This window comes from Pyrus communis, chromosome 13 (genome assembly GCF_041283825.1).
Source record: "Pyrus communis isolate YQ-2024b chromosome 13, ASM4128382v1, whole genome shotgun sequence".
Taxonomy (NCBI): domain Eukaryota; kingdom Viridiplantae; phylum Streptophyta; class Magnoliopsida; order Rosales; family Rosaceae; genus Pyrus; species Pyrus communis.
The window spans coordinates 11064496-11076782 of record NC_142577.1 but is presented as its reverse complement, the minus strand read 5'-3'; the positions used below and the strand labels follow the sequence as shown (position 1 = coordinate 11076782).

Below are 12287 nucleotides of genomic sequence, written 5' to 3'. Positions count from 1 at the left end.
CTTGGTCACTGGGATACGTCATTTAAAACTTTTGTTTGTTGAGTAACATGAAAGAAAAAAAGAAAAAGAAAAGAAACACTAAAAAACAACTATGCTAGCTCTAACGACGCTAGAGCAATCATCGGAATTTTTTATATTTTTATTTAAACATTCAAATCTTTATTTTAAAGTTTGAAGTTTGAGTATGAGTGAAAATGTCTCTAAGACAAATAAAAACACACTAGTGAAATCCAGACCTACACACGAAGCGATGGGTTTTAGACCTTCTAGATTTATATAAGTTAATATTCACAGACAAGATCACAAAACACATCCATGACCCCAAAAATGGTCTCAAACCAATGATGGTAATTTTAAAATGAGCAATGTTAGAGAGATTAAATTTTTTTAAACAAATTTGTAAACCAAATGATGTAGTTGGTGATGATTGAATTATTATTTAAACGTGAATTACCGTGTTTATTTCTTTTTTGTGACACATAATTTGATTTGCAAATTTAATTTAAAATTTTAGTCTCCTTCGTAATACCCTTTCAAAATTAAATATATAACCAATCTTTCAAGATTTTTCTTCACCAAATCAAAAGTATTTTGAAGAATATGTGGCAATTAGTATTAGTAATTAAATATGTTTGACATGCGACCAAAAAAGCATAGTGGGTCCTCATATACATTTGAACTTTTTTCATCAATATTCTTTCTGCTTTCCATTCTTATTTCATGCAAGATATCTGTTAACTTGGTAAATTCATGAATGATAATAATTTCTTATTTCATGCAAAATATCTATTAAGTTGGTAAATTCATGAATGATAATAATGTCACAAAATTATATTACTTATTATATATTATTATTGTGATTATTAAACAATGCCTGCAAAACCCACATTAACCAATTCCCTCTGAGATTTCCAAGCAGCAGGACTGCAGCCATCAGTGAAACCCTCCCTCCTCCGGTGGTTTACCACATTCTTTGTCCATCATCCCTCTCTCTCTCTCTCTCTCTCTCTCCACCATTGGCTATACATTCAAATCTTGCATAATAGTAAGCAGGGTAAAAGTCCAAGAAAACCCCCTGTAAATCACTCAAAACATCAAAAAACACAATAGGGCAGGAGGCCCCATCTCTGATTCTTTCCCAAACTCCAGAAACCCCTCTTGTTTTTTAGCCCCTCCCTCTTGCTGTTCTTTCTTGTACTTATATGTTATATCCCCCTCCCTTCCTTGGCCAGCCAATTCCCCCCCATCCCAAAAGCCATCCCTTTTCAAACATTTTTTTTCCTTTCTTTTCCTTCCTTTTGTTTTCACCTCTGCTTTATTCTCTCCCTCTCTCATCCACTAATTTCATACAAACAATTCCCAAACCCCATCAAATCCCCACTCTATAAATTCAGAGCAAAACCCATTGGTTAGTAAAACCCAAGAACTCCAAAATCCCCCTCCCCCTCTCTCCCTCCATAAAATAACCAAAACCCATTTCTCAAACTACCCCAAAAACTCCAAAGTTCATTACTTTTCTCTACATCCAGCAAAACCTACTTGAAAAATACTCAGAATTTCCAAAATTCTATCACTTTTCTATAAATTGTGCGAAACCCATTTCTCAAAATCCCACCATCCCTCCATAAATTGCGCAAAACCCACTACTCAAAATCCCAAGTATTTTCACACCAAAAATGAAGGAGTATTGGACCTCTTTGGCTTCTTTGCTAGGCGTTTTGGCCTTCTGCCAGAGCCTCCTCCAAGCAGTGTTCCCACCGGAGCTCCGCTACGCCTTCGCCAAGCTCTTCAACAAGATCTTCCACTGGTTCTCCTCCTACTACTACTTCGACATCACGGAGATCGATGGCGTCAACACCAACGAGCTCTACAACGCCGTGCAGCTCTACCTCAGCTCCACGGTCTCAATCACTGGCACCCGCCTCAGCCTCACGCGCGCCCTCAACTCCAGCGCCATCACCTTCGGCCTCTCCAACAACGACTGCATGGTGGACAACTTTAACGGCGTTACCGTCCTCTGGGAGCACGTTGTCACGCAGCGGCAGAACCAGTCCTTCTCCTGGCGGCCGCTGCCGGAGGAGAAGCGAGGATTCACCCTCCGCATCAAGAAGAAGGACAAGTTACTCATCCTCAACAACTACTTGGACTATATCATGGAAAAGGCCAATGAAATCCGGAGAAAAAACCAGGATCGGCTTCTGTACACGAATTCCCGTGGCGGATCGTTGGATTCCCGCGGACATCCTTGGGAATCCGTGCCGTTCAAGCATCCGAGCACGTTCGAGACGCTGGCGATGGACCCGAAGACGAAGAGGGAGATCATGGACGATCTCATGGACTTCGCCAATGGCCAAAACTTTTACCAGAAAACAGGGAGAGCTTGGAAGAGGGGTTACCTTTTGTACGGACCTCCGGGGACCGGAAAATCGAGCATGATCGCTGCAATGGCGAACTATCTTGGTTACGATATTTATGACCTTGAACTCACGGAGGTGCACACCAACTCCGAGCTGCGGAAGTTGCTGATGAAGACTAGTTCCAAGTCGATTATTGTGATCGAAGATATTGATTGTTCGATCAATCTGACGAACAGGAAGAACAATGGCGGCGGAGGGAATGCGGGTAGGAATTACTATGAATCAGGGGAGATGAGAGGTGGTGTTGGTGGTTCTGGGGAGGAGGGTGGCGGAGGAAATTCGATTACGCTTTCGGGGTTGTTGAATTTCACTGATGGGTTGTGGTCGTGCTGTGGGAGTGAGAGAATTTTCGTGTTCACAACCAACCACATTGAGAAGCTTGATCCTGCATTGCTGAGGAGTGGGAGAATGGATATGCATATTTTCATGAGCCACTGTTCGTTCCCGGCGTTGAATATTCTGCTGAGGAATTATTTGGGGTACGAGGAGGGGGATTTGGATGAGGAGATTACAAGGGAGTTTGAAGAGGTTTTGGAGAAGGCGGCGATGACTCCAGCGGATGTGAGTGAGGTGTTGATTAAGAACAGGAGGGATAAGGGCAACGCGGTGATGGAGTTGCTGGAGGCCTTGAAAGCGAGGGCGGAGAGGAGGAAGAAGAAAGAGAGTAATGGGGGTGGTGAGTTGGAAGAGGAAGAAGATGAAGAAGAAGAGGAAGAAGAGCAGGAGAAGAGGGCATTGGAGAGTCCTAAAGATGAAGGGTCATGTGACCTTGTTCAGGACAGCTGCAAGAAAAGTGATGAAGAGGATGATCAAAAACAAGATGATGACATTATAGAAAAATGAACATAGGCTATCAGTGACGGATTCAGGATTTAAAAACGGAGTGAGAGTTGAAAAGTATTGGATATTCAAATTTTGATTTGTGGGATTTGAGGATGAGAAAATTAGAAGCTTTCTACATTATCCAATTCTAACATGTTATAAAAAGAATCTCTAGTCTTTGTAGTATTTTGAATAATGAAATCGAACTCCAATTTACTTGCAGCCAAAAGAATATTGAAACCAATATTATTTTATATGATCTTTGCATTGCAATGGCATAGATAAGTCTTTATTTGCATGTGTTTTGGTGACCGTATGATCTGATTTGCTTTCTACGTTGCTTTTGTGTGTTAAAAAAAAAAAATGGTGGGAGATGTTTGGTATTACATAATATTGTTAAAGAAGTATCCATTAGCTGGCTGTAGGGGTGGGCATAAAAACCGCCAAACCGCAAAACCGCATCGAACCGTAAGAAAAAAAACCGAAAAAAACCGTGTTGACCGGAAAAGTCAACTTTGAGTGAAAAACCGAACCGAACCGTTCAAACCGGTTCCGGTTCCGGTTTCGAATGACCAAGAACCGGCCGAACCGAACCGAACCGTTTTATTAATAATAAATAAATAAATTATATATACACACACATGTCATGGTATAATAGGTTGAAAAATAGGTTGAAAAATTGTGTACAGGAGCTGCTGCTTCTTGCTTGCTCTCTGAAGTCTGAAAACCTGCAATTTGCTTCATCATTTTTTTGTTTGTTGACTGATTGACCAGTGCATATGTATTTTAGTTGTCTCTTTTTGTTGACTTGGTGCCACTACCAAAGACATTTGCATTAAAAAAGATGGTTGTATGCAACTTTATGTAATTAGTTTTAGAAGATGTATTTGAATGCATAATGATTTAGTGTTCAAATAATTTATTATTAGGAACCGTAAACCGGCAAGAACCGAATCGGAACCGGTGTAAACCGAACCTTAATGTTCTAGTAATAAATTTAAGTGGAACCGCACCGAATCGAACCGTTAATATATTTCGGTTTCGGTTCTAATTTAGGGGTGAAACCGCACCGAACCGCACCGTGCCCACCCCTAGCTGGCTGACCTGCTTCTGAGAGACCACCTGGGGCTGGAGTTCACATGGCCACTTTTGCCCCTTGGTGGAGATGTCGGCATTTTAATTACTAGAATGATTTTCGCACTATCTTTTTTTACTTCGTTTTTTATTTCTATCTGTTTATATTTTACTGAAGCATTTCATCTAACGAGTAGAAAAATAGAATGTAGAAGGTGAATTATTCAATCTAACGGCGACCAAAAGCATAGGATAATGAGTTAGGGTTGAGATTATCATAGGTCTAGATTCCAATGCAACAAGAATTTAACCAAGACCCATGACAATTTAAGAGCAACAAAATTCTTGAGGGCATTGATTTAAGGGCAAAAAGAAAAGAGTAAGTCATTGCTGATCTCAAAGTGCATTTGAAAGCAGGATAAAGGTTTTGGTAACCTAATTGAGTTTTTCTTAGAACATTTTGAGTTTGGTTGGTCGGTTTGTACTTAAGTTTGATATTTCGGGATAACAGACAAATGATGTCAGTTGTTAAGTTAAAAGATCCGAATTTAAAAAAAGGGTTACCGGAGATCACTCTTGTTTCCACTATATCGATTGAGTTTTGTACGTGCTAGTATCTAATGATGATGGTATAGAAAAAAAAAATGGAAAGAAAGGAACTGTGTGAATGGATAGGAACACAGGAGAGGGGGTAGTTTGGGAATAGGAGGCATGAAAAGGTGGAAACAGGCAAACAAGCCCCAGATTTTATGTTTGTAAAAGGAGGATTGAGTTTGCAAAAGCAGCAGAAAAGTCTTGGCTTCTAATGAGTAAAAAGTTGACAATTTTGATTTTTGGGTTGATGATTTTGATATTTGAGTTGGAAAGGCAAAAGAGATTGGATTGTCAAGCTGCCTAGACAGAGTATGAGTAGATCTTGGCCTACGTGGTGACATGTGACAAACAACTTCTTATTAAAGTTGTTCCATGAAAAACATGCCTTGTGAGTAGCATATCGTATCGACCATCAAATTTGAAAGCTGCACCTTTTTAGTTTTGAGTGATTTTTAACTTTCCTTTCTTTTATTTTCTTAGGAAATAGACAAAAAGAACTCATTTTGTTAATTTTGGGATCAAAATAGGATTTTCGGATATGCACAGACCATGCACAATATGACAAAAATAGGATTTTTTTAAAACTCACATTTATCAAATTGCCCTCCCATATAAATGAGTCACCCAGAAATTCCAACCATTATTTCTCATTTTGTAGAGAGAGAAACAGAGAGGAGAGAGAGAATAAGGACATAGTAGCGACCTTAGAGTCAGGGAAGCCGACAAGATAGGTGTCAAGACTGCCTAACTTCTCGACGTGGTTGGAGCCACTCGATGGGTATAGGTTAGTGGGTGGGAGCAGCACTAAGGGTCTGGACATTTTTGTTTTTGTTCTTGTTTTTCTTTGAAACAAACACATAGTTCGCTTATTTGATCAAATGGTTTACAGGGTGGTTAGGGATAGATGTTTAGCGCTTGTCCTACTGATGCAATGGGTCATTTTTTGGGATTCAAGTGTCGCGGCAAAGATTGGATCTTCCAATTTTTCAAATTTTCAATTTTTGTTTTTACTGTGAGAAATTAGGATTCTTGATGCAGTATTTGGAGGGAATCTTCAGTTTAGTTGTGCATGTGCAATTAACGGCGTTGGGGGATTTATGGAGGCCTAAATTCTGGAAATCTCTTAAAGATATGTAGTTTACAAATCTTTGACTTGAACCTAGATTCTGGAAATCCCATTAATAATCATCTCTTTCTAGTGACATGCACATGATATGCTAAAATGGGTTTTTGGTTTTTGGGTTGCTCACACATGAAAAACATGCCTTGTTAGGGGACTTTTAGGTCGAAGTGGACTTAGGATACGCATGTGTCCCTTTGTCTCTCTTGGTCTGCTTTCGTGCCAAGTTCCAAGATATCCCAAAGGGATAGGCACGTCTTAGGAAATATCATGGTTAGATCAATGACTCAAAGGTAACATGATTAAGCAAATAAAGACTTACTCAAGTGAGGCATGGTGTGGAAATTAGAAGTTTATCAATTTAGCATGAGAGAGAGAGAGAGAGACATTGCATGGTTGGGTTTCTGAGTTTCCTAGGGTAATAACAATGCTTCTAATGGTTAAGATGCTCAAAGGGAGGTTGTGGAAAACATTAAATTTGCAGAGGTGGCCTTCCTGAGGCTTGAGACTGTTTGCATTTAGGGACTGATTTCCCTAGCTTGGTGCAGCACAATCCTTAAACACCTCCTAACGTTCTCCCTCTTGGTCCAATCTTTTTGGTCAAGTTCCTCTTCTTCTCTGCCTTTCTGATACTTCTTTTAGGTGAATGATTCTTTTCCAGGTTTCCCAAGGAATCTCTAGTTGTGGCTAAATCCTCCTCTTTCTTTCTCTTGGGATAGCTGCAACCTTCCTTTTTGGTGTGAGACAGATGATCACTAATGCGCTAGTGAAGACTGCAATGCGGCTACTTCCCAAGATGCTGCTTTTTTGAGTCACCTTCCACATGTGTTACTTATGGTAATGTGTCACCTGGCTTTCATATGTCATTTTTCTGCATGGGCTTGGAAGTGAAAGTTAACCTCTCTTTTCATTAAATGCATGTTTGGTCGGGTTATCACATGAACTTAAGGCCTGAGATTTGGTTCCTTCCTAACTAGATTGGTTGGCTTGCTACGAAAGGAAAGACACTGGGTTTGTTCTCTCTCAAACTTATCCAGTGGACTTCAAAGATTATGGGCTTGAATCGTGGGCCCAAGCAGCCCAAAGTCTTCCATAATTTTGACTCCGCATAGACCCAATAAACTTCTGTAACCATTCACATCACAATTCACTTAGCAAGTCTCGTGCATGTGATTTGAGCTTATTTTAGCCTAAATAGTAGTTAGCATGATAAATATGCATGGATTTTCATGGGCCTGGCATGATTTATGCAAATGTCCGATTTAATTACTGTAGCGTAGCATAATTGTGAATATTTTCCTTTCTCGATTCCGCACCTTTGCATGTGTTTAGGCATGACTTGGGGTTTGTATGAGAATTGAGTATTGAGACTTGCTTGGGCTTGCATGTGACATTTTTGGGTCCCAACAGGGAGGAAAAAAAAAAAAAAAAAAACAAGATCTCACTTGTTGGCTTCTCAGGATACACATGAGAATTGGAGTTGGTGCTTTTCAAGATGGCACATTTTGAATTTGAAGGTTAAAATACGTTGTGATCGTCACATGCATGCATCAGTAGTCAAGAATCATCCATGAGGGTTTAATTGACCATAACATGCTTTATGAGGTGAGCTACAATGCAACTTCAACCAAGAGCACGTTGATAAACTATAATCATTTTTATGCTTCACACTTAGCAAAAATGCTACCTTTGGTATTAAAATATTGTTGTATAAACTATAATCATTTTTACCCGTGCACCTGGGTTGTACACATGGTTTGCACATGACTCGTATTGACAACGTATCTTCACTATATTGACAGTAGAATGACGATACTATCTATATATAATCAACATTCACTACTACAAAAGGGCTTTATTGTGTCGATGGTTGATGTCACTTTTATAAAACATAGTGGTGCTTAAGACATTCCGACGCCTACTTTACATGGTGTCAGAATTACTGTCGCTTATAACTGACATAAACTGTTAATGTCGCTTATAACCGACATATATTTTAATATTTTTTAATAGTGGTGTCGCTTTTAATTGACATAAAGACTGGTGTCGCTTTTTTCCGACACTAATGATAGTTTTTAAATATTTTCAAAGCCAGTGTCGGTTGTAGCCGACATAAGTTTTAATTTTTTTTAAATATTTTTAAACCCGGTGTCCCTTGTAATTGACATAAAGTTAGAGTTGGTTAAAACAAGACTGGTGTCGCTTATACCCGACACTAGAGAAAGTTTTTAAATATTTTCAAAGCCTGTGTCGCTTGTAGCCGACATAGATTTTAAAGTTTTTTAAATATTTTGAAACCCAATGTCGATTGTAGGCGACAGATTGGTGGCCTTTATATACCCTATAGAATAGGCCTAGCAAACAGGTCGTGTCATGTCACACCCGTTATTTTAATGGGTCCTTAACAGATCGAGTCACTTTACCCAACGGGTAAAGTTACCTAACCCATTAAGAAAAATATTTTTTTTTCATAAATTTGCACATAAGATTTTGTGGTATCCACTAGTGTAAATATCTTAAATTGAAGATCGAGTTCATTCATTGTATTCATATAGGGTCAAGAAGTGTAGCTGCAAAAAATCATCAAAATCAGAGTTAAAATAACCGTTAAATCGTGATTTTTCGTTGGTAACTGTCAAAACGTTTTGTCCCGTTACTTGATCTCTGAATGTTTGTTTTTTGCGATTTTTGGCATATACGATCTCAAATTATATACAAACATGTTTGACGGTTGGATCGTTGAAACTAGTTTTGTAGAATGCGTATCCCATCAAAACAATAGATTCACTAACACTTAAGAGTTTATTCATATGTTCATTAAGTGTAACATAAGATTATATGGTATCCACTAATGTAAATATTTTAAATTGAAATTGAATTCATTCATTGTATTCATATAGGATCAAGGAGTGTAGCTGTAAAAAATCATCAAAATCGGAATTAAAATAACTGTTAAATTGTGATTTTTCGTTGATAATCTTGGAAACGTTTTGTCCTGTTACTTGATCGCTGAATGTTTGTTTTTTGCAATTTTTGGGGTATGTGGTCTCGAAGTTTATACAAACATATTTGACGGTTGGATCATTGAAACCAGTTTCGTAGAATGCGTATCCCATCAAAACAATAGATTCACTAACACTTAAGAGTTTATTCATACTTTCATTAAGTATAACATAAGATTTTGAGGTATCCACTAATGTAAATATTTTAAATTGAAGTCGAATTCATTCATTGTATTCATATAGGATCAAGGAGTGTAGCTATAAAAAATCATCAAAATCGGAGTTAAAATAACCGTTAAATCGTGATTTTTCGTTGATAACCGTCAATACGTTTTGTCCCATTACTTGATCTTTGAATGTTTGCTTTTTGTGATTTTTGGTGTATGCAATCTCGAAGCATATACAAATAAGTTTGACAGTTGGATCATTGAAATTAGTTTCGTATAATGCGTATCCCATCAAAACAATTGATTCACTAACACTTAAGTTTATTTATACTTTCATTAAGTATAACATAAGATTTTGTAGTATCCACTAGTGTAAATATTTTAAATTGAAGATCGAGTTCATTCATTGTATTCATATAGGGTCAAGGAGTGTAGCTGTAAAAAATCATCAAAATCAGAGTTAAAATAACCGTTAAATCGTGATTTTTCGTTGATTTTGTGGTATCCACTAGTGTAAAGATTTTGTGGTTTAATTAAAATATTTTGGGCAGGAATTTTCTTGGTTGTTTTGCATGGGGAAATGTCAAGATTTTGTGGTTTAATTAAAATATTTTGGGCGGGAATTTTCCTGGTTTTTTTGCACAGGGAAATGGATTGGACAAGCTTTTTCAGTTAGTGTAAGAGCTGGCGTTGGTTTTAACCGACGCAACCTCTGATTATGTCGACGCAAAATTGCCCTTATTTTGACGCCACACAAATCTGTTAGACTAACGTCGGTTTTATCCGATGCAATGTGATCCTATTTCGACGCCGACCCTTTCAGTCAAAGTGTGTTAGGCCTTTCAATCAAAAGTGTGTCAGGGTGTGTGTATCTAGGTCGTGTCAGACCTAGTGTCGGTTTGAAACGACGCAAAGTCCTAATATTTCGACGCAACTTATGGCTATTGTCAATTTGTCAGAGATGGTGTCGGTTTTTACCGACATAAGGTGTTATAGCTACTGTTGGTATTAACTGATGCTAAGTTTTTATCCATATTTAAACCCCGTCTTTCCCATTACTTCTGTGCTTCCATTTCTCTCTTATATTTCTCTCTCTCGTTTACTCCCTCTCCTTCTCTGATTTCAGCCTTACTCTTTGCCCCATTTTAGCCATACTCCTTTTCCTTCTACTAACTTTTGCTATGGATAATTCTAGTGAAGATCAACGTTCTGAGGAACTTCATTTGGAAGAGGAGTTCGAAGCTGGTTCTTTTTTGAATTATTAATAATTTTATTTTTTGTTTTGTGTTTAAACTAGTATTTTGCTTAAACTCAAAATTTACATTTGCTTAAACTGAAAATTTCCATTTCATCCGTGCTTATGTTTCTTCCCTAATTTCAGTCTCTCCTTCCCAATTTGGTTTGTGCGTCCATTTCTTCTTCTGTTTCAGTTTTTCTACTTCTCTTTTCAGAAACTTTTGCTATGGGTCAACATTTTGAAGATCAACATTCTGACGAACTTCATCTCGAAGAGGAGGAGTTCGAAGGTGGTCTATTTTTAAATTGTTATGATTATTAATTTCAGCTTTTTTGTTGTATTCTAACTAGTATTGATGAAGCCTCTCAGCGTACAGGGGTAAATGATTTTTTCGTGTTAGTAAATCATTGTTATTAATTTTTAATATCTATAATTTATTTTTCTGCTCTATGATTATTGATTTTTTTTTTTTTAAATTTTATTGCAAGGCAACCATGGAGGGCAATATTCAATCTATGATTGAGTCTGGTCAAGAGGATACTAATAAGCTTGGGACCCAAGTATATGTCGAGACGAAGGGTCTTGAGCATCATAATAGAGTGCGTGGGTATGGACATGGGGTGACTCCGGATATGGTGTTTTATGCATCTTCTTCAGCTTCTACTTCTAATTCCTCCAGGAGATCATCCAGGAGTTCTGTAACAATGCTGATGACTGTGAACAATGAATTGAGAATGAATTGGGACAACTGTTATTGTTATTAGTTTTTATTAATGTTTGCTTTGGCCTATATATGAAATATGATTGGAATTATTTATATATATTTTAATTATTATTAACAAAAAAATGGAGAAACAGTTTGTATTTTGCTTTATTTTAATATATCTGGTGTCGCTTATGGACGACAGTAGCATAAATATTATATTTATCGAAATGTAGTAATGTCGGTTAGGACCGACAGTAGATTGATTATTTTATTTGTTTACTGTTATGTAATGTCGGCTACGATCGATAGTAAGTGTAATATTTTATTGTTTAATTATTACTTAATGTCAGTTAGTAGCGCCATCATGTCAAAATTTAATGTCGCTTATAAGCGACGTAATCTACGATGTCGCTTTTAAGCGACACTATTGTTCTTTTTATTATATATTACTTTGCTTTGTGGTGGCAGATTAAGGGGTCTAAACGACGTCAATACCCTTTCCGTGACGGTAGTATTGGTGTCGCTAACCCAATCCGACATTGCACTATTTAATGTTGAATTTTTACCAAATAGCCGACAGTAATTGGTGTTTCTTGTCGGTTTTTGACTGCGAGTGATAGCCCCTTTTGTAGTAGTGATTTTGCATATACGTTGTAAATACATTATCTACCCCGAGTCATGCACAATCATACAAACAACCTAGCCTAAGTGCGCAGGTGACCAAACCTACCATGCTTAGTGATACTCAGTTTGCTGCACCAGATTCAATTTAACCCCAAAAAATATCTCAAATTCCTAACCCTAACAACAACTTAGTTCTCTTTCCTTTCTATATCACTTACTATTTCTCCTTTACCCTCTCACTTCACTACAATTCCTCCATTTACTTGCTAGATGCTTGCTTTCAATTGAGAAGCCTTATCTGGCCATTGTGTTTACTACCCACCTCGAGAGCGAGTCATCCCTCACTCAAATAAAGGTGTGCAAAACCACTTTGGTGGTTTTTGTCTTTGTGCCGCCCCATTCTATGATTTTGTTGGTGTTTTGTCTATTTGCTTTGTTGGCATCAGAAATTTTCCCTTGCTTGTCCTCGGGGTGAATATGATTGTTGGTGTTGGCCGCTTAGTTTGTTTGTTGAGTGTTTAAGA

General features: G+C 37.7%; 1 protein-coding gene across 1 annotated transcript; it reads left to right on the top strand.

Annotated features, from left to right (window-relative positions):
- The first annotated feature begins 872 nt into the window (after positions 1 to 872).
- On the top strand, positions 873 to 3461 carry LOC137738009 (AAA-ATPase At5g57480-like). Its single transcript, XM_068477608.2, has one exon. The coding sequence runs from the start codon at positions 1677 to 1679 to the stop codon at positions 3258 to 3260; it is 1584 nt and encodes a 527-aa protein (XP_068333709.2). The 5' UTR covers positions 873 to 1676; the 3' UTR covers positions 3261 to 3461.
- The last annotated feature ends 8826 nt before the right edge of the window (positions 3462 to 12287 follow it).